General features: G+C 40.3%; 1 protein-coding gene across 5 annotated transcripts in view; it reads right to left on the bottom strand.

The window, feature by feature from the left end:
• Positions 1–23,796, bottom strand: part of KLHL2 (kelch like family member 2) — a 106,423-nt gene that overhangs the window by 80,294 nt on the left and 2,333 nt on the right. For 4 of the 5 annotated variants that reach the window (XM_064585231.1, XM_045880181.3, XM_045880182.3 and 1 more), the window contains exons 2-3: positions 13,276–13,401; positions 2,450–2,556 (exon numbers count right to left, since the gene is read on the bottom strand). In XM_064585231.1, coding sequence (XP_064441301.1) covers positions 2,450–2,556; positions 13,276–13,401 — 233 coding nt within the window. The remainder of the gene's footprint in view (positions 1–2,449; positions 2,557–13,275; positions 13,402–23,796) is intronic. The other variant, XM_064585232.1, reaches the window with a different exon arrangement.

Genomic DNA, 23,796 nt, shown 5'->3' with positions numbered 1-23,796 from the left:
TGAGTTCTATAAATTCTTTATATATTTTGGATTTACCAAAAACAAAACCAAAAAAATTAATTTGAAAAAATTACATACAACTCCTGTTTATTGCAGCATTATTTACAATAGCCAAGACATGAAAGCAACCCAAATGGCCATCAATAGATGAATGGAAAAAAGAAGATTTGGTACATATATATGTGATAGAATACTACTCAGCTGTAAAAAAAAAAAATGAGATCTTAGCATTTGAGCCACCATGGATGGACCTAGAAGGTATCATGCTAATGAAATAAGTCAGACAGAGAAAAATATATACCACATGATTTTACTTATATATGGAATCAAAAATACAAAACAAACAAGCAGAAACAGGCCCATAAATATAGAGAACAAACTTGTGGTTACCAGAGGGGAAAGGGTAGCAGGACGGGCAAAACAGGTGAATGGGAGTTGGGGATACAGGCTTCTAGTTAGTGAATGAGTAAGTTCCGGGGATGAAAGGTACAGCACAGGGAAAATAATCAGTGGTATTGTAATACTGTTGTATGGTGGTGGCTGGCAGCTAGTGTTGTGGTGAGCACGGCATAACATACAGAGATGCTGAATCACTCTGTTGTACACCTGAAACTAACATTGTATGTCTGCTATTCTTCAATTAAAGTAGTAATAACCATAATTACAGCCAAAATTAATTACGTATTTTCTCTGTGCCAAGTAAGAAAACTGCTAAGAAATTCACATATATGATCTCATTTAATTTTTACAAAAATCCTAGGAAGTGGGTAATATGATCATCCCCCTTCTCCAGATGGGGAAACGGTAGCATAAATTGATGACATGAGTTTCCCATAGTTTCCAACAAGGAAGTAGCAACAGCAGTGTCATGGGAGAGAATGCCACTTACAGGGGACAGCACTATACAGGGAATTCCTAAACTAGGCCAACACATTCCAGCTAGAACCCTCCTCTCACAAGCCTAGAGACTCTGTTGAGAAAACTGTCCAGGAGAAATAAGTAAAATGTGAACCACGAGACTGAAATGAACCCTAGGACATAAAAATTTGACTAGTCTCACTTCATCAGAATTGACTTTTCAAATCAGCCTCAGCTAAAGAAAGGCACCCTCCCAACTTGGCTCACTGCCCCTCTGCTATCCTTCCTACATTCTTGATTATTTAACTCTGTTCAGGAACAGCAAGGCTGCAACAGACTAAATAGTGAGGGGCTCTAGACTCCTCTCTACTCCTAAAACACTAAGCCCATCCTCTTCACATGGCCTTCTGCACTCATCTTCATCTGTGTGAGTCCTTTAAACCTACCAGGTTTCAGGAAATGTCAGATCCCCTTCTCTCAGTGCTGCCGATCACAGCCCTTACCATCAGCATCACTGCTCTGGGCACCCAGATCTTCCACACACTACTGCATTATTTAAAGTGTGCAGATCATTACGGGGTGGGAAGCACACTTACGCCGGTGTGTATTCCTTGAAGTAGCTAAGCAAAATGTCAAGCACAAGAAATACTTCATGATTTCTGAAGTATGAATAGCTTTGTATTTGTGCTTTTTGGTATAACCACATTTGTTTTTATAAGTATTTTGTTTGCCCTACCAATACTCTTAAGATTATAAGCTCACTGTTGGAACAGATAGTAACTTCATTTCTTTGTACAGTAATATGTTTAAATTTATTTTATTTTATTTTTTTTAAGGATGAGGTTAAGAGGGCACCTGGGTGGCTCAGTCAGTTACGTTTCTGACTTCAGCTCAGGTCATGATCTCTGGATCCTGGGATTGAGCCCTGCATCAGGCTCCCACTCAGCAGGGAGTCTACTTCTCCCTCCCTCTCTCTCTGCCCCTCCCCCTGCTCATGCTCTCCCTCTCGCTCTCAAATAAACAAATAAAATTTAAAAAAAAAAAAAAGGATGAGGTTAAGGACTTCAAGTGTTGCAAGCAAATTACTTTTTTCCGGAAGTACTGAAATTATTCTATATATTTTTTTACAGTTACCTAAGTTTTTTACAGTTACCTATTTTTTTTATGTAACCAAGTCAAAGGACACTAAATAAACATCTCTTTATTCATGGTAAAGAATAAGTGAAGCATATGTGAAAATCATTTGAAAAAATGGGAACAGTAAATGCACTTTTCTTTTGCCAAAATAATGAAGTGCCAAAAGTTGTTATAAATAGCAGGAAAGTAAACTGAGCCAATATATGTAAACATAAATATAAAGGGGGAAAATTGAGCATAAAATTGTGAGTATGTGAATGTACACATACACACAACATGATTGCAAAAATGAAAAACAATGAGGAAGAGGAATTTGAAACAAAGCAAGAGCATTTACTTCCATTACGATACTGAATTTCGTAACAGTAAAATGTTAGTAAGAAAAGAAAGTATGGAGAGAAAAGCCCAGATCTGTATACATTTAAAAAACACCCATAACTAAGACATTTCATACCTGTAAACATGGCATGAAAGTAAGGACTACAGGCAGCCAGCACCACTCTATGAGCAGAGATTTCCATGTCTTCAGCCACGATTGTGACATCACATAGCAAATTTTGACTGTTTACAAAGCAGAGAGAGAAACAAAATTTTAATGATACCAATAATAAATGTATTGAACATCCTGTGCAAATATATTATAGTAAAAGCACACTCTTCTGAAGTTGAGGCTAACTTTTAAAACTGCAATCCTGGGGGGCGCCTGGGTGGCTCAGATGATTAAGCAATCTGCCTTCGGCTCAGGTCATGATCCCAGGGTCTTGGGATCGAGTCCCACATCGGGATCCCTGCTAGGCGCGGAGCCTGCTTCTCCCTCTGCCTCTGCCTCTCTCTCTCTCTGACTTCCATGAATGAATAAATAAAACATTTTAAAAAAAAACAAAAAACACTGCAATCCTGGGGCGCCTGGGTGGCTCAATCATTAAGCGTCTGCCTTCAGCTCAGGTCATGATCCCAGGGTCCTGGAATCAAGCCCCGCACTGGGCTCCCTGCTCGGCGGGAAGCCTACTTCTCCCTCTCCCACTCCCCTGCTTGTGTTCCCTCTCTCGCTGTATCTTTCTCTGCCAAATAAATAAATAAAATCTTTAAAAAAAATAAAATAAAACTGCGATCCTTTGGGGGCACCTGGGTAGCACAGTGAGTTAAGCAGCTGACTCTTGGTTTCGACTCAGGTCCTGATCTCAGGGTCCTGGGATCGATCCCCCACCTTTGGGCTCTGGCTCACACAGAGTCTGCTTCAGATTCTCTCTCCCTCTCCCTCTGCCCCTCCCGCTCATGCGTGCGCACTCTCTCTCTAAAATAGATAAATAAATCTTTTTAAAAAATAAATAAATAAAACTGCGATCCTTTAAAACAGAATTCCTAAACATGAAGCACACAGAAAACAGGCATGACAAAAGCCCGACATGCACTGGGCCCTCACTCAGAATCTTGCCTTTGTTTAACAGACCAATCTTTCCCAATTTGATTACTGATTTCTCAACCTAAAGTAAATTACTAGCAGCAAACCATCAGTGGATTGTAAAAGGGGAGGTTGTTTGAATTAAGAACAACATCAGCAGAAGTGGCAGATGGCAGTTTGACGTTAAGATGAAGACAAAATGGGGCGCCTGGGTGGCTCAGATGGTTAAGCGTCTGCCTTCGGCTCAGGTCATGATCCCAGGGTCCTGGGATCGAGTCCCGCATCAGGGTCCCTGCTCCTTGGGAGCCTGCTTCTCCCTCGGCCTCTCTCTCTCTCTCTCTCTCTGTCTCTCATGAATAAATAAATAAAATCTTTAAAAAAAAAAAAAAAGATGAAGACAAAATAAAACATATGTAGAAAACCAAATTGGGTCAAAGTACCAAAAAAAAAAAAAAAAGATACTTAAAATGATGCTGGTCATCAAGCAAAGGTAAAATTATATTCAATTACACCTGCTATTTAAAAGGCATATAAGACACTTGAAGCTTAACTTAATCAGAACTTTTTACCAGTGAAAATTATCTCATTCCTCAAGGCTAAAAAAATTACCATATACAAAATTAAAAAGCATTTTGTTACCTTAAAACAAACCATTATTCAGCAAACATAATTATACCTCCAATTCTGAAATATCCATTTTAAGTCATTCAAAACCATGTGGTGAACACTTCTTACATTCTACACAAGCTGCTAGATGAGACTCTCCAGCTAAGTAAGAATGTCACAGAGTATCTTTTTGGCAAAAAGTGGTGCTGACGCTTCTTCCAGAACAAGCAAGAGGGCTCCAACTCTAAAACCCACCTTACCGGTCGTCATGTCATTAATGACTGAAACAGGTGTGGTGAACCCAAAAGTCCTTTCCACACCTCAAATACCCAAGCACTGAATTTATATGTAGAGCACACATAGGTCACACTTGGCCCCCCTCCTCCACTATTGTATTTCCTACAAGGATGGCCTGTCTGCTTCTGTAATTTTCTAGGAGCTCACAAGCAACATTTTCACATGAGCTTCACCAAGTCCTTGACGTTTTCCACTTTTCCGCACTGCTTACAAACTTGTTTCTGCGGAGATCATACCAAAAGTTTTCGGAGACCCTACTGGCATCTATTTTCCCTCCGGTCCAAGAGAAACTAAGAAAAAGGAGTCCCACGGCACTGGTGGTAAGTGTGTTCCAGGCCTCACTGCTGATGAGCTTGCCATGCCCTTTAGACTGAAGTATGGCTCATGGGCGTCACTATCATGGCTCCCGATGCTGTATGAGACATCAGGCAGGTCGCACATTAGAGTCATCAAAGGTGGCCTCAGGTCACCCATTTGTGAGTCCTCCACTGTGGAAAACTGACAAAGTCTACTGTCTGCTCGGAGAATATAAAACGACTCTGCAAGTCTGTGACTTCCATGGGTTCACAAGTAACCAGGGTGGGAAAAGTCCATGGTGTTTTCAGGAGAATACTATGCAAGAGCTATACCTGCATGTATTATCTCATTCTGACCTCACCACAATCTTTAGGAGGTAGGTATTATTATGATTTTTACTCCCAAAATGTATAGCTGGGGAAGTCAAGGTTAAAGATGAACGACCAGGGCGCCTGGGTGGCTCAGTTGGTTAAGCGACTGCCTTCGGCTCAGGTCATGATCCTGGAGTCCCGGGATCGAGTCCCGCATCGGGCTCCCTGCTCGGCTGGGGGTCTGCTTCTCCCTCTGACCCTCCCCCCTCTCATGTGCGCTCTCTCTCATTCTCTCTCTGTCAAATAAATAAAATAAAATCTTTAAAAAAAAAAAAAAAAGATGAACAACCAGCCGTAAGTCCCCACTAGTGGCAATGCCAGGATTCAAAGCCATGGAGTCTGGCTCCAAAGCCTTTTAACCACCACACAAAACCACCTAAAGCCATGCGGTTTCAAACTTGGTAAAGCTTGACTAAAACAGGAAATAAAATGTACAAATCAAATAATACCAATTTATTAGTTGACATACTATATACTAGAAACAATTTTTAAAGTTCTGTATATACTTTATAAAAGGCCTAATTTTAGTGGGTTTTTAGCACTACCTCTCCAAGAATATTTAGAAAAATCAAATTCAACAAAGCACTGCAAGGTCATCTCTGCCCTTAAGTTGTCTAGCAGAAAGGACTGGCAATGCCAAGATTATAGGATAAAGTGGAAAACATCGTTGTAAAGGTGCTATGGGAGGAACTAAATCAGACGAGCGGTCAGAAGAGTCTTCTTCAGCTACTGACCTTAAGCTGAGTTCTTTTTTTTTTTTTTTTAAAGATTTTATTTATTTATTTGAGAGAGCGAGAATGAGAGAGAGTACATGAGAGGGGGGAGGGTCAGAGGGAGAAGCAGACTCCCCGCCGAGCAGGGAGCCCAATGAGGGACTGGATCCCGGGACTCCAGGATCATGACCTGAGCCGAAGGCAGTCGCTTAACCACTGAGCCACCCAGGCGCCCCTTAAGCTGAGTTCTTGTGCACCAAGCACTATGTTCATTTACTGTGTGTGCTGCCGAAGCAAGCATGCACTATGCTCATTTACAATAGCAAGATAATGTCCATGAACGGCAAGGAGTTTACAGTCTAAAGGGGAGAAACAGACAAGCTAGCAGGTAATTATAAAAATCAAACCTATAACTTTTAAGATGGGGCAGGTATGAGGTGTTTAGGAACACACAAGTGAGGCCAAGCCCAACCTTAAGGAGGCTTTGCAAAGGAAGCTGACTCTAAGCTCAAATGTGGAGAAGAGCAATTACACAGGCCTTATGTAAAACTGAAATTGCCCAGAAAAATGAAAGGCACTCCATCTCCTAAATGAAACAACATCATGCAAATTGATCCTTCTCAGGAAAGATACTGTTTTGAAAATTAATGAAACATGCCCGGACATACCAAGACATCCTTTAGTTTTCTGATATAAAGTGACCAATTCCCAAGACTGGAAAAACCTATCACTGCTGTGTATCTATTTTCTCAAAGTAAAATAGGCCATCTGGCTCTGAGGTCAAAAATAATTGGCAGTCACCTAAACAAGAATTTACTTTCTACTGGAAGTGGGGGTGGTGAGGCGATCACATGGCATCTGTCCATCTGTCTCCCTCGGGTACCAGGAAAACCTGGAGGCACTCCTGCCACATGGAGTGGAATCAGAGGAACAGCCAAAGCACCAGGCTGGTGAGATGAGCTGTCAGCCAGAGTCCATGGGCGAACCACAAACTATAGCCCAGGAATGTGCCCAAAGTCATCTCTGGAACAGCATCAGGTGTTAGAATAAAAGAAACAATAGCAAGACATAAAAAGAAATCAGACAAGGGGTCAGAAATCAAGGCAAGAAGGAAAGGAGCCAAGGAAATTAAAAACTGGCCAGGAACCAGAGGGTGAGCCAGACACAGAGATGCTGTTCCGGACATGGCTGCATCATGGAGTACTTTCCTCGGCACGAAGGGAGGTGGGGTGGGGAGATGAGCTGGTTTAAAGGTGAAAGGCTTCCCGACTGCTGACTTATGTCATATTTAACCAAACCTCCTGTAACTGACAATTTCATTCAACAGACAAGGGAGATACAATCTGGCTGTAATGTCAATAATCTCGAAGAGCAACAGAACTCCATGACAAGTGTCACCACTGTCTTCCTTCTTCTTCTTCTTAAAACCATGATGGTTTGATTTTGATATGAATTTGAATTTCTGTTGGCTGGTAAGCACAGGGAAAAACCTAGATGTTGGGTTTAGTAAGAGTCACCATCATAGTAAAAGTCCTGAAAAATAGCACAGCCCCCTCAACAGATATGTACCTGCGGAGATTTTCAAGCAGGAAGCAGGAAGTGGTGACATTCAATTTGGAAAGTTAGGGAAAACTACTACAGTCAGTGACTTAGAAACTGCCTGAAACTACTAAAGGGTCCCAGAATAGAGAATATTATTCTTTTCAAATAGAATCGAGACAGCACAATGACGTGAAAAATGACAAAACGGAGCCACAGGAAGACGTGGGGGAAAGCATGTCATCGAATACCTCAGAGAAGGGAAGGTAAGATCTTCAGATCTGACGACTGCAAGAACACTGGACCACAGTTGAGAGGAGAAGATGGAAAGAATAATTAGAAATAAAGTGAAAGAAGATATTAGGGACGGAGGAAAGCTGGTGGGGAGAGGGAGAAGAGAGAAATGAGGAAGGTGAGGGATTTCAGGGGAAAAGTAATATAGTGATGAGTTTCTGAACATGCAGATGAAAAGCCTATGTGGTAGAAAATGTAGGATGTATACAAAGGAAACTTCCTCATTAAAAGGTTTTTTTTTTAAATTGGTGAAATAAATCAGGAGTACTCTTAGCTATAATAATTTAAAGAAAAAAGCCAGAGTAAGATCTTCTGATTTTCTGATTTAAGACGGCCTAGTGAAAGCGAGCTTTGAAACAGAACACTCTCTCACATGTGGTAGGTATTCAACAACATGGAGAAAGGGAAAAGAAACAAACTGGGTCAGTAAACTACTTCACTACTATCCATTATTCATATTCTTTGAAATGTTAAATGATTCTATCCATGCTCAATAAACACCACTTAAAAAGAGATCAATCACATGTGCTTAAGAAACTCTGCAGATTACCAGTTAGTTGAGACTTGAAGTTTCAAACTATATCTTAAACTTTCTAAATAAACAAGTCTATTTGATTTGGGGGCTCTTCCCAACTGCTCTATCTTTCAAGGAATGTTTTATATTCTACTCTAGTACAACATGAAAACAAAAGAACTTCACAATGTCTTACCATAGAAAAAATATAGGTATTAGAGCAATACAAAAAATTCACATATGTAATTTCCTAAAATCTCTTTTAAAACAGTAATAAAGCTATGAAGAGACAGACTCACTTAAATTTTTTCTCTAATTCACTTGCCATTTTAGCAACAGAATACAAATAACTAAAGAGCCACAACTCACAGTTTTCAAAGATGCACAACAGATTCAAAGATGCACAACAGATAATTTAACCCTACTAGTGACCTGGATCCACAATGTCTAAAAGTCCTGGAGGAAAAATACAATAAGCACTCCTTTAAGAGAGAGCTTCAGGCTTTTTTGTTTAAATTATCTTTCGAAACGTAAGAACTGCTATTATAACTGAACCAATAAATATTTATGACTTATATGTGATGTATGGGGGAGCATTTGAATTGCTTCATATGATTTATCCTTACTTAAAACTTTCAACTCCTAAATACAACTTAAGGATCAAAATAATCTTCCTTCTAAAGAAGTAACAGGTTGGCCCCAACTAATAGTCATTGAAATTTTTAAAGCTCAAATACAGTCTTATCCCATGACCTACAAAACTGAAGTTTTTCTGTTTAAAATTTATTGTGAAGGCAAAATGCTACCTCTTGACAATTCCTTTTTTTGGTCATCTCAAAAAGCCACAACATAATGTTCTCAATAAAACATGTCTGAGATTTAGTCTGCTTGTCTCCTCCACAGACCCAATACAGTGTGTTGCACATAATAAGCCCTCTGTAAAGATCTATTGATTTGATTTTGAAAATGTCAGTGTTCTGAAAAACTCCTACCCCCACCAATTCATGCTAGGGAAATTGAAAGAGCTGCATTTCCTGCCAGAGATGTGTTGCTAAAAAGACCTGTCCTTACACCACACTGCCAGGTTGTTCCTCCAACATCATTAATCTTACAACGCTGCTCCCCTTTTCAAAAACTTTCCCTGATTCCCACTGCCCACAGGATTAAGTCCAAATTCATCCCGCTATTTAAGCCTGCACAATTCTGTCCTTCTCCCGCTTCCTAGCCACTGACTCCCCAGCATGAACTCTTGATTCGCTTTATCCAACAAGTTCTGTTTATCCGCTCCCTCGCTCATGCAATTATCCAGGCCAGGAACTGCCTTTCCTCTCCTGTCCTTTGTATGAATCCTACTGCTCGCCATCAGGCCCAGCAGAAACCACTTCTGTGGGCCGCTGTAGATTTCTCCTGTGAAAATCCTCTTCGGCCCACGATCTTCCACCACCTCATCCTCTTCTCTGGACATCTCCTGCAGCAATCCAGACGCTTGCTGGGAATGGGCCAAGTCTGACACTGTTTCTGGCTCCCGCACAGCCTCTTGGGCAGGCGAGCTGATTTCAAAGGAGAACCAGCTGCTTACAAATACTTGTTGAATACACTGTTTAGAAGGGACTGCAGGGTTTTTAAACCAAGTAATTTTAAGTTACTCAAGCTCATATTGGGCTAGGACATGGAGCTGTACCTGGGCCAAACAAAACCAAAAATCAATCACTTCCATCAGCCAAAGGTTCATAAACATAGTGCCTACCATCCGGCTGTTACTGTACCAGGTAGAGGTGAGGGCACAAGAGCAGAGTGGTAAGAACAAGGAAGATCTCCCTTCCCAGAAGTCAGGAAACCCACTCTTAGCTACCCCTTCCTGGCAGCAGGAAGCTGATGCAATGGCAGGAAATAAGATTTCCAGCTGTAAGGAGTAGGCCTCTTTAGAGACTTTTTTTTTTAATTACTCAGTGGGCCCTAAGGAGTAAGAGAGAAGTGAATGACATTAAAAACAAACCAAAAAAAGGGTTCTGATGAACCCCAAAGAGAGTTTAGTTTTTAAAACACTACCTGCTAGTGACTTTATTAAAACAATCACACGGTCATAGAGCGGGCAGCCAAAACCCTCCCGCTGTTCAAAGGTCATTCTTTGTCCTGAAAATCAGCATCAACTACCAGCCTGGTGACACATTAGCTCCTGAGATGGTGTGACACAAAGAACGAGGTACTATTTCACAGCCATACAGCTCACACCCAAAATGGGACAAATAGGTACATGAAGGCTAGCGCTAAATAATCCCAGGACGAGGTGCAGGCAGGCAGGAAAAAAATCTCACAGGCTCAGAGAATGTCCAAGCAACAACAAACCTTACATTCCATCCTGTCCCGTCCCCTCATTTCATAGCTAAGCCTAAAAGCCGTAAAACAGCTGCCCCAAGGCCAAAGAGTTTGTCCCCAAACCTGGGTCATCCACTTCAGGGGCAGGTGTCACCTGCCCTGACGTGCAGTGAGTTATGCCTGGGTCACCAGGGAGCTACTCACACCAGTGGAAGGGCCACGGCTACTGCGCCCCACAGGCGGGGTGGGGGGCGAGTTATGAATAGACATAGAAAAAGTCAGTCTTTCTAGACTTCTCAAAGAAAAAGAAGAGCCATTAAAAATCTTAGTCTTAAGATGACCAGCCTGTTTTTCTTACTTTTCTTGCAGGTCTATTTAGTAACCACTGCAGTTTACCTTCTCATAACGACTGTTACAATGGAATTAAAAAACTAAAACAGCACAGCCAGACCTGCTAGATTATCCCACCTATATATCTGCCCAAAGACTAAAATGAAAACACACTTATTAAAAATGCTGTCATTACACTATGTGTTAACTAGAATTTAAATAAAAATTTGGGAAAAAATTATTAGTAAAAATAAAAATAAAAAATAGGGACACCTGGGTGGCATAGTCAGTTAAGCATCAGACTCTTGGTTTTGGCTCAGGTCGTGATCTCAGGGTCCTGGGCTGGGCCTGTGTCTGTCTCTGCGCTCAGTGGGGAGTCTGCTTGTCCCTCTTCCTCCCCCTCTACTGCTCCCCACTCCCACTTGCGCGTGTGCGTGCATGCACACTTTCTCTCTCAAATAAACAAAATCTTTAAAAATAAATAAACAAAAATAAAAATGCTGTCAGAGCAGGACCAGGAAGCAAGTCAAATATGTAAAAGTCAATTTAACTTTTTTGTCTCTCTCCAATCCACTTTCCACCTGGCAGCAAATACGTTCTTTTCAAGATGAAAATCTGATCATGTCACAACCCTGCCCGCTTAAAACTCTCCAATGGCTTCCTCCCATGACAACTCCTGATAAAGACCAAAATGTATAAAGACCATAAGTATACTGGGCCTCACCTGACCACTCAGGCTTCTTCCTTGTCATGACCCCCCTGGCCATCTGCACCCCAGCTGCCCCTCAGTTCCTCCAATGAGGCCAGCTCCCTCCCACCACCAGACTTGGGCACTGCCATTTCCTGTGTCTGGAATCCTGTTCTCTAATCTCTCCCACCCTCATCCTGGCTTCATTTCTTTTGCCTCTATTTTGCTTTAGATCTCAGCACAATTATTTCTATCTTCCCAAGGAAGCCTTTCCTGACCACTATAATCCACCTTCATAGCACCAGGCAGCCCTCCTTTGTAGCACTTACTGCCATTAAGATTTACAGTAAATTATGTGTGTAATTCTCTGATTAAGGCCTGCTTCCTGCATTCAACCATAAGCTACATGTCTGTTTTTGCTCACCACTGTATCTCTAGCACCCAACAGATAAATATTTACTGAATCTTTAAGTAAAGAAGAAACAAATGATGGACTTATAGTGTGGGCTTTTAGGAGGACATAGCACAGACAGATCGAAGGAAAGTATAAGTTATTCCCTTCTTTGTAGTCCAAGCTTTTAAATATATATACTTTGACAAAGAGAACAATGGGGTAAAAAATATATATATATATGTCTTTCACAAACAGCTAAGAAAACCAAGACTGTTACTACATACATTAGTCTTTTAATTAAGAAAAAAATTACTTGTGGCTCAATCAATTTGGGGGTAGGGGGCAGAGAAAGAGGGAGAGAATCTTAAGCAGGCTCCATACCCAGCATGGAACGGAGCTCGATCCCACAGCCCTGAGATCATAACCACTCCAGGCACCTCTTGATCAATTTTAAAGTCACTCCTTTCATATCAGTGACTCTCAAAATACTCTAGAATTACCTTAGCGATGGACATGTCACCAATCCTCAAAATTCCTACCACTACCACCACACCACCACCACCACCAGAGTCACATTTTTCTCTGACAGTTTTCTTTTTTGTCTTTTTTTTTTAAGATTTTATTGATTTATTTGTGAGACAGAGCGCACACAGAGGGAGAGTGAGAGGGAGACGCAGGCTCCCCGCTGAGCAGGGAACCCGAAGCGGGGCTCGATCCCAGGACCCTGAGATCATGACCTGAGCCGAAGGCAGACACTTAACCAACTGAGCCACCCAGGTATTCCTCTCTGACAGTCTTCTTTCCATATTCTTTGTGGTAAGTTAGAAACCTTAGACCAGTGCAGTTCAGTAGAAATATGGGATATAGATATAGATATATAAAAAATATATAAATGCAAGGTCAAAATCTTGTACTAATCACAAAAAAAGAAGTGAAAATAATTTCAATAATATATTCTATTTAACCCAAAATATCCCACATATTATCATTTCAAAATGTAATCAATATTCTTAAAAAAAATTTTTTTAAGATTTTATTTATTTATTTGAGACAGAGAGATAGAGAGAGAGAGAGAGCACGAACAGGGGATAGGCAGAGGGAGAGGGAGAAGCAGGCTCCCCGCCGAGCCAGGAACCAGACATGGGGCCCAATCCCAGGACCCTGGGATTATGACCTAAGCCGAAGGCAGACACTTAACCATCTGAGCCATCCAGGTGCCCTAAAAACTTATTAATAAAACATTTTACATTCCTTTTTGTATTAAATCTTAGAAATCCATTATATATTTTCCACTTACAGAACATCTCGATTCAGACTAGCCACATGTGGCCAGTGGCTACCATATCAGACTAAGCAGTCTTATACTATTCATGCTTCTGATAAAAAATCTGCAGAAAAAGCTTTTAATGTTCTCTGTATCACACAAAGCAACAATGAGGCATGAAGAGTGTATTCAGTATAAACAACTGAAAAATAAAGGGAAGAGACCCATGGTTACACATATATTAAGTAACAATACCTTCTTAATTCATTCATGACTTTAAAAGCTTTCTTCATATGCCAAGGATTCACTGTCACTGGGCAGTGTTTTTCAGTATTATCATCTTTTGAATCGAGAGGCTTCTGATGACCCTGCTTTGTGCATCTGTGCATAAAAGAAAAGAACAAAAAAACAGAAAAGACCTTATTATAGATAATTTAGTTCAGGTTTATCAGGCTACAAGAGATACAATGAATCTCCCAAACTCGTTTAGAGGAAGTCTCACAGTATATCCCAATGTAAGATTAAGACACAATTCAGAACATTTTCTGATGGTCACTATGATTTTAACAAAAAAAAGTGGGTAATCACCTCCACAGTGTTAAAGCTCTGTCAAAGATGAGCAAAGAAAATTCAGTAAAAGTGGTTCGGCAGACAACTCAAAATAAAAATGATGAGAAATGATCTTCTGTGTTGGAAATTAACCTGCTTTTAACAATCTGTTGTAGTCATATATTATTTACAAACATATTACAAGACAGGAACAGGATCATATTTTATACAAACTTCAGAAACTCAGAATCTGATTTGAATTTTGCTTTCCACCTGCCAGGTTATTTACCCCACATATTTCAGACCTACTCTTGTAACAAGAGATTAATCATGTTAGCTAGAGTTTATTGAGTATTTGCTATACAGCAGCCACAGTGCTAAGTCATTTACCTGCATTATTTGCTTAATCTTCACAACAACTCTGTGAACTCATTACTATTATTATCCCCATTTAACAGATGAAAAGATAAAGGCAACAAAATTATTTGGGTAACTAAACAGTAGAGCTGGGTGAGACTGAAGCCAGTCTGACTCTTCGAGCTCATTCTTTTCACTCATGGTTCAATACCATTTCCTACATTAAGCAATGATACTTAACTTCATATTTAAACATAATTTTTAAGGGCATGGGCTATATTACTACTGGCATATAAATTATTCTTTTGAGACTTGGGGGCAAAAAAAATTAACAAATAAAATCAAGGTACCACGGCAGGGAGGGGGGATTAACTGCTGATGGACACAAGGGAAGTTTTCGAGGAGATGGCTGAACAACTCCAGAAATGTACTAAAAATCACTGAATTGTACAATTATAATAGTTGAATTTTATGGCATGTAAATTATGCCTCAATAAAGCTTTAAATAAAAAAATCAGGATACCAAATTAAGCCTAAAAATCATACTTGTTTATATATATCACACAAAGAACAGAGAAACATCATTATCTATTGCTGCATTTCTCTTCACACCTCTTCCTTTTCTGACCCATTTTGAAAGGATCGTTCATTTTTAAAACATTCTCTCTCACAAATTCATTCAGCACATATTATTTCAGTGCCAACTATGTACCAAGCACTGTTCTAGGCCCTTGGAATACATGTGAACAATGAACAAAAAAAGACTCCTATCCTCACAGAGCTTGGAGTCTAGCAGAGGAGAGAGAAGAGAGGGAAGAGACAATACACAGAATAAACCAGTGAAGTAGGAAGCATATTAGAAAATAAGAGCGATGGATGGAAGAAAAAAGGCAGGGTTAAAAGAAGCAAGAGTATGGAGTGATGCAACTTGCACTAGTCAATACAGTCATCAGAGCATCAATAGCCCAACTGAGAAGTGAGATTTGAAGCAGGACTAGGAGTGAGAGAATGTCCAGAAGGATGAAGAGCTAGAGCAAAGGCCTGTACGAGCCTCGTGTATTCCGGGAACTGTGAGACCAGGGCTGGGGCAGGGGGGCAGAGGGGCAGAGGGGAAGGCAGATCATGAAGGGCTGTAGATGCTGGAAGGCTTTTATCCTGAAGGCAATAAGGAGGCATTGCAGAAGAGTGACACAATCCAACTTATGTTTTCAAAGGATCACTTTGGCTGCTGGTTGAGAACAGTCAACATGGGCAAAGATGAAGGAGGGTTAGCTATTTAGGAGAGTAATGCAGTAGGGGGTAAGAGGGGCTCCGAGCACGGCAGCAGCAGTGGAGGTAGGAGCAGTGATGAGAAGCGACTGGGCTCTGGGTATATTTTAAAGGTAGTGCCAACAAGATTTGTTGACAGAATGTATGTGGCACGTCAAAGAAAATCGGAACGATTCCAGTTTTTTTGGTTTGAGCAACTGGACGGATAGAGTCTCTATTAATTGAAATGGGGGAGGCTGCAGGTGGAACCAGTTTGGGGGTAGGGAGATCAAGAGCTTCGTCTTCATACATGTTGCTTTTAAGACATCAGACATCCAAGTGAAGATATCAAATTGGCATATTAGAGTCTAGAGCTGGAAAGAAAATTTTAGCTGGATAGAAATGTGAGGATCATTGATTCCATAGAAGGTACATGAAGCAGTGAAACCCAGGCACTCAAACATTAATGTAACCTCCATAATCAACCATAGATGCTATCCTTGCTCATTCCTTGGAGCCCCAGGAATCAACACGAGTTGAGGCATCTGATTCTTCCAGGGTTTGCATACTAGATGTGGATATAAGTCCTGTTTCCCCATCCCTTGAGAGTTTTTGAAGGGGCCTTACAAATAAATTAGTACAAGATACTGCCTCTAGTGGGTGAGCCCACAGCTGGAGTGGAAGAACAGGATGGTGCACTCTACTACCCGTGGCCTCTGTGTGTGTGTGTGTATGTGGAGAGAGGGACGAGTTACACCTGGCCTGAGAAAAGGAGCTAGTAAGTCTAGGAACCAAAGATGAAAGAACATTCAGATCTGGCCGAGGAGACTGGGAAACATTTTACAGTATAAGACATATTCTCATAATGCTATGTCCCACCATCCTTTCATAAAGAAAATAGTAGGAAAAATTAAATTATGTAGATATATGCAACCTATGCAAACTTTCTGACCACATAACACTTACTGTCCACATGTATAGGAAGTTAAGATTTACATCTGCTTCTAGTTTAATAACTTAAGAGTTTACAACAAAGGGGAAATATAATATTGAGGATTGACAAAACTATTAGAAGGCTTTTCAATGCTCAGAATGGAAGCAAAAGCAAATCAGCCCTAGAAAGAATATCATTATATAAGAGTCAAGAGTGTTTATATTTGCTTAAGAAATTATTAATTAAAACTTCCTGCATTAGAGAATTAACTTTAAGACAGCTACCATACAATAATCAATATCTACATTGGGGCATTCTTAAAGCTATTTTCAGCTCCTGCTTTTCCTGATGTACTCCAAAAACTCTACAAAGAAAAGACTTTATTCAAAGGCTTAAAGGAATAAGTAAGAAATAACATTGAATTTTTTTTAAGTGTTCTCTGTACTGAGAGCTACTTAGAAATACAGCACCCTGCCACGCAGGGCTACATTTTAACACTAAAGTCCTTTCCATAATTTTCCACTTCCTATGTGGTTTTGTGTTAGTCTCTCATTCAGAAGCAGAACTGAGTAACAAAATGACACATCATGCCTAAAACTACAGATGTAGAAAATGAACATATACTAGGAAGCAGGTAAGTGGGAGGTGAAGGTTTAACCTTTAAGTTATACCAGTGAAGTGTAGTTATACCTTCTCCCTACTTCCCTTCTAAAGCAGGGAGTTAGCCTTTTCCAGAGAAGCTTCTTATTCTGAGAACTGTCTTCTTTAAATTATCCGGAGGAGATACTTTTTCAAGGTTCTTTCATTTTTAAATCTTTCCCCAACTCTATACTCTGTAACCAGTCTTAAAATTGTCCAATAGCCTATTGTTATCAAAACATACTCTAGGGCGCCTGGGTGGCTCGGTTGGTTAAGCGACTGCCTTCGGCTCAGGTCATGATCCTGGAGTCCCAGGATTGAGTCCCTCATCGGGCTCCCTGCTCGGCAGGGAACCTGCTTCTCCCTGACCCTCCCCCCTCTCATGTGCTCTCTGTCTCTCTCATTCTCTCTGTCTCAAATAAATAAATAAAATCTTTAAAAAAAAAAAAAAAATACTCTAAAGTAGTTGAGGTTTCCAAGGGTTTGGATCCCAATACATGGCTACACTTTATAATAGGTAATCCTGAAGCCTTTCTCAGTGACTGACTCTTCTGCAAATTTCCAGCTGCAGGCAAAGTTGGCTTCTCAGACTAGGTAACTAGGTAACTCTAACTCTGCCCCAAAACACACTACTGGCAGTAAATGAATTCTCAGAGAAGAAGAAAATAAAGACTCTAATAGGGCTGTCTCCCTCAAAGACTCAAGATCCATAACCAAGTGGAGGTTGGTTCTGAGGCCATCTTAGAAATGAGGTATAGTTTCTTCAGATATAGAGTATTTGCTCTGGAATAGTGATTCCCATTGGTGGGGGAGAGGACCAGCATGACCCAAGCAATTTTTTCAAACTGCATACAACCATCCCTTTTCACATGAAGATTCAGGCAAGCCCCTTTTATAGGACTAGGTATATCAGAGTGACAGCATCTCCAGGAGTAGGGGTGAAAGGCAGGTCTGTATAATTTAAAATTTAAAAAAAAAAAAAAAGGTGATGTAATATGTCCCACCCACTTACCTCCCACCCTGGGACAATCAACTCAGATTGAGAACAAACACTTTAGAAAATATGGGTTGTTCATGTTTTTAGGGTTTTCTGGTAGAAGCAATGCTATAATTCATGTGAATGATGCAGCTGCAAAATTTAACAGGGCACCAGACATTTTCACATTCAGGACACAAATATTTAGCCCCTGGGTGGCCACCATCTCTGCTCTCCCCTCTGCCTGTTCACCTCAAAAGCTGCAAGACTCCCTTGCTTGCAATGAGTCACCCACCATTACTCACAAACTTCTGCCAAGTTCACGTCAGCAGCTGTTGTTTTCAAAGTCACCATCCATGCTGTACTGCTCTGAAGTTTCTCCATTACCTTACAACATCTCTCCTACTTCCTCTGCTGTCTTCCTAGCTAAACTTGCATTCAGAGGCTGATTATCATACTAACATTGCTCCCATTCACAAAGCCAAGATATCACAAGTAGAGATTCAACCATAACTAATATTTTAACTAGTATTTGTTATGTCACTCTACAGTTTCCCAACAAAATACTCTCACATCCTTCATCTCACCCAAATAACCACTATAGTACTTACAGGTTGTAAAAATAGAGGGCTTTCTCCACTGGAAACATGTTTTGGTTTGTGGCAGAGTTGTGGTTTCAGTTTTTGCAATTAGCTAAAGACAAAGAGACCTTCTCTGCAAATTCCCTTCAAGTGTTTGGAATTTAAACTTAGGTACAGAGCCAACAGACTAACTAGAATTTACAAACATACAGTCATATTACCAAATAAATGTACCTTAAAAAAAAATGTTAACATCTGCCCTACTGACATTTAAGAATTTGGATTATACCTTCAGTATGAAGACCTTTAGGAACTGAATAGGAAGCATCTGTGAGACAAACACAAAAAAAGAAAGAAAAAAAACCCTGCCATCTAGTCAGAGAACATACATCATAATATTGCCACTGAAATCTTGCCATTTGCAATGACATGGATGAACCTAAAGAGTAGTATGGTAAGTGAAAAAGGTCAAAGACAAATACCACATGATTTCACTTACATGTGGAATCTAAACAAACAAACAACAAAAGAGACACAGACTCATACATATAGAGAACAACCTAGTGGTTGCTAGAGAGGAGAAGGTTTGGGGGGGTGGGCAAAACAGGTGAAGGGGATTAGGAGGTACAAACTTCCAGTTATAAAATAAGTCACGACGATGAGAAGTACAGCCTAGGGAATATAGTCAACGATATGGTAATAACTTTGCATGGTGACAGAATAAAAGGTAATATCCCTGAATACATCAGTATAGTACATATACTGTCGAAAGTTATGTTTCAGATTTCTCTGAGCTGGAAAAGCTGGAAAGGCCCAATTTTACTAAAATGGATTAGCAAAGAAAGCAGAACACTGAACCTACTGGAGGACGGAGGGAGAGATCATATACGTCCCCTCTTCTCCCCCTAGAATTTAGTTGTGTGGCTTTATGTTCAGAGTGTGGGGAAGCACTGGCAGGAGGAGGTGGTTGGGATGTCTGAAGTGGAGAGGTTGATGGAAGCTGGGATATAATTGTTCTCTGATAGTAGAACAATAGAGCTGTAAAAAGCTCTGCTTCAGTTCAACTCAGCTCTCTCTCCCTCTTTCCCTCCCACCTACATGACAAACAGAGCACAATCAGGCACTTTTTGTCCCTGGCAGTGACTATTACCAGGAAAGGGACCAGGGTAAAAGTATGTCTTATGCAAGATCAATCTTATTTTAAAGAATACGTTATAAACGGTTAACAAAACACTGTCAGAGCAGGATATCTATGATGTGCTAAAATCGGGAGAAGGAGGTTGATGATCCACTTCAAACACTTTCATGTCTTTTATCAACTCATATTTCTGGACTTTCTTTCACCACTTCTCCTAGGATTACTAGCACTTGGCTAGTAAGAGAGGGCTGCAATTTGATTGGACAATTCAGTTGACTAGCTACATTTTCCAGCACTTGAATGAAAAGGCACTAGGAGAGGACCAGAATCAGCTGGAAGACCTGAATTGTTCTGCCTACGCCAAATACTAACCAAGTGACCTTGGGTATAGTAACTTTGGCCTCTCTGGGCTTCAGACTGTTTACTTATAAAATAAGGTTTTGTTATTCCACAAATATGTCTAATATGAAATGCAATAGGAAAGTCAAAGATAATAACACCTCACCTACTTGCCTCAGGGAGCTGTACAAGCACTAAATACTGTATGAAAGTAAATACAGAGTTAAGAAGAAAAATGTTGAGGTTAGAAGCTAACCTGAATATAGAGATAGATTTTTATGGATTTTACTGGCCTTCCTCATTTTTAAATGCAACATTCGATCAAAAGTTGTTAGCAACAGTCCAGACAACCATCGCTGTTAATAAATCAAGTAGGTTTATTACAGTATTACAGTAACTGCCTACATGCCGACTGCACACCCTAACATTAACCAGAGTGAGGGATACACAGGAGGATGGATGCAGGAAACTTCTCCACTTAGCATCTAACTGGGGAGGGGCATCTGAAACCACTAGGGAATGGCACAAGTCAGGACACAAGTGCAAGATGATGGGTTATACTGATACTGTAGGATTGCAAAGAGCAGCTGGAACGAATTGGGATAAACAGGGGAGACTGTGTGAAGGAAGACAGGGTTCCACATGGGCCTTGGAAGAATTCCAAGTTGTTTTAACTGGGGACGGGATAGGAAAAGGCTGGAGACTCCTGCCTTGTGATAAGGCAGAGCTGACTTTAGGAGGTCAAAAGCAAATAATAATTTTGAACGTACTATAAGATTAGGCCAAAATGAGAGAGGGTTCTGATCATCTGGTTGAGATAACTGGTTTGGTAAGTCATTTGATGTGACTCTAAGATGTTGTTGGGATCAAAACAGTAGGTGGACTGAAAGGTGAGGAAAGAACACATGGAGGTTAATAGGAGAAAAGGTAGGAGAAAAAAAATGCAGGTATCAAGGGATAAAATCTGTTCATCAGAATGGTAGTGGTCAGAATGGACACTTGAAACCAGGACTCTACAGTTCCTGGAAGCTGGTAAGATGTGGAAGATGAGGAGAGAGAGAGAAATCAGAGACCATTCCAAGGCTTTGGATATCTGGGACCAGAAGAATGAGTATTGCACTGAATAAGTGCAGATGTTATAAAGGGAAGTCAGTTTGAGAACTCAGTTTTAGGCATGTTGCATCTGAGACATAAGAGTAGACGTTCTGTAAGAAGCTGAAAATTCAAGGCCGAAGCACCGATCTAGAGCCCAGGCTTAAGATATAGATGGAGCCAAAACCTAGTGATTAATAGTTGATTAAAAAGAACTGGCCAAGACCTGCATTCGTGAGGAACTGCCACCGCCAACAGTAACAGAAGAGAAGCCCTGTAAAACAGGAAAAAAGTGATCGAGTCCCACCTTCCCCTCTACTTGATAACCAATGAAAAGTAATTTACCATCTGAAAAAAGACAATAGAGACCTTAAGGGTGTTGACAAGATTAAACGAGATAAAGTAAATCACATTTAGCAACCTGGGCGCTTGGGTGGCTCAGTTGGTTAAGCGACTGCCTTCGGCTCAGGTCATGATTCTGGAGTCCCGGGATCGAGTCCCGCATCGGGCTCTCTGCTCGGCAGGGAGTCTGCTTCTCCCTCTGACCCTCCTCCCTCTCATGCTCTCTGTCTCTCATTCTCTCTGTCTCAAATAAATAAATAAAATCTTTAAAAAAAAAAAATCACATTTAGCAACCTAAAACTACAGGAGGAAACCAAGAAAAAGTAGTGTCATGGAAAGCAAGAGCTTATTTTTCAAGGCAGGATCAGTGAAAAGAACTTGTCAAAAAAATACTTCAGCAAAGGTCAATAGTCTGAAATGTAAAACAGTAAAGCACTTAACACACAAAATATACTGACCCATGCACTACAGTAATTGTATTATATATTTGTTCACTATCAGTTTCAACCTCGAGGAAAAGGACTTTGTTTTCTGAGATATCCCCAAAGCCTGGTCATAGTAAGCATCCAGTAAGTATGAATGAAAAACCTGAACTCCCTTATTATAAACAGTAAATACATTTGGAATTTGGAAGAATTCTAAGGAAGAGCATCTGGAAAGCAATTTTCATTCTCTGTATCACCTCGAAAGAATTTTCCATCTGATCTTAATTAAGAAGTTCAGTTGTTTTCATAAACATTCCTGATGCAGTTCCATAACAGCCACAGGTGAGTAAATTTACAGTAACGTTCATGAAAGCACACTTACTAATATTTATTGAATGTCTACTGTGCGCATTAGGAAATATACATCAGAAACAAGGTTTGGGCCTATTTAATGGGATGGGGACGAGTGATTTCCCAGCATCAGAAAATTTAGACCACTGCAGAAATGTTACCTATTTCCAGAATCCACTTCTCAAGTTCCCAAATACACCTCAGAATTTTCCTTATATAACACTTCCTTCAACACACATTGATCCATGTCTTCTCTCAACATTACCTTGTCAGCCATTATTGCTCCTAAATATTTTAAACATCTTTGTCACTGAGGAGATTCACCTATGATCTGACAGATGCCCAATTTACATTCATGTCTAGGTAAACAAAAACAAGAATACATTTCAATGTGCTATAAAAGACAAACCAATGAATATTGGGGTAACCTCTGTCAAGGTTCCAAATTCACAGTAATTGAATCTAAAAAGTAGAAAACATTAAAGGTCATCTGGTCCAGTGGATCACAAATATCAGGCTTCCGTGAACTTTTTACTGGTCTGTGACAAAATAAGGAAAATGTAGTAAGTTTTCATAAAACTAAATTAATTCAATTTAAGGACTATCCTTTAGTCTGAAATAATGTCCTTCTTTGTATTTGGAAAGGGACACTAAAATGTCCTCTCTCTTACCAAAAGATGGTGAGAGTTGATAATTATTTTATCGATTTTTTTTTCTGCTAGGCAAAACAAAAAACTTAGCAATTCTGTGTTGGACCTCAGTTTTTTCTTTTAACTTCACAGGTCAGTGAAACCCAAAATTCTGAAAACCTCTGTTCTAATTCAACCCATCTTCTGCTGTCTAAATCCCTTAGAACATGGTCAACAAGAGGTTTGGTCTGCCTACGCTTGAACAACTCCGATGCCAAGATATGGCAGTGATGTGGAAACACTGGTCCAAGATATGGTTGTATCTGAGGCACGTTTGCTTAGTTTTGTGAAGGAAAAACAAAAACGTAAGGCTTGTAAGGAGAAAGCCAACTTGTGAAAGAGGAGCCAGTAAGAAAATGAGGGTTAAGAAACTGTTCAGTGAGGGGTGGTCAAAGGAATGCACTCCATCCTATACCTCGGTGTTCCCTCAACTTAATAATTATGAAAATCCTTTGCAAAAATAACTATAAAAGCTAGAATCTGTGAAAAGTTCCTAAGGTCAGGTCTGCACATCTCAGTTTACCACCTGAATTTCCTTTACTACCCTACATCTAGTTTTTAGTCACACACCTTCAGGTTCTATCAAAGGCAAATGTCCCATCATCTTCCTATCACCCAGACTCCAAAATGCAGGAGAATCTAAATGCCACATATAGGATGCAAAAACAATAAGCAGAGATATGACACCCAATGATAATATGAAAATCAAAAAGGATGAGGAGAACTTGGAGGCAAAGAGTGGAAAGAGTACAAGAGATCAAACCCTAATTTCAACAAGCCTATCCCAAAGGAATTAGGGAAACTCTGCCCCTCCAAGACAATATGTTAACAGGCCAAAGGGCAGCAAGGTGGGATTTGAAAACAACGTGAAACTGGCTGTTAGAAAAGAAGCACGAGTATAAGCTCCTACACAGTGCCAGGCAGAGACAGGCATTCAAATATTTGCAGAATTAATGAATTAACAAACAGACATTTGCCCAAAGAGGATCTGAATCCCTGCTTCCAACCACATCACCCAAGGCATATTAAGCCCACATCAAACATCTTGCCTTGCCTTAAAGCTCAGGCTAAAAATCTAACCTTATGAAAGACTGAGCCCTCCCAATAACTTCCACT

The sequence above is a fragment of the Mirounga angustirostris genome, unplaced genomic scaffold, assembly GCF_029215605.1.
Source record: "Mirounga angustirostris isolate CCGP_5_RB_7025 unplaced genomic scaffold, mMirAng1.0.hap1 SCAF_2, whole genome shotgun sequence".
Lineage (NCBI taxonomy): Eukaryota > Metazoa > Chordata > Mammalia > Carnivora > Phocidae > Mirounga > Mirounga angustirostris.
The sequence above is the reverse complement of the archived record's forward strand: the minus strand, read 5'-3'. Positions and strand labels throughout refer to the sequence as shown.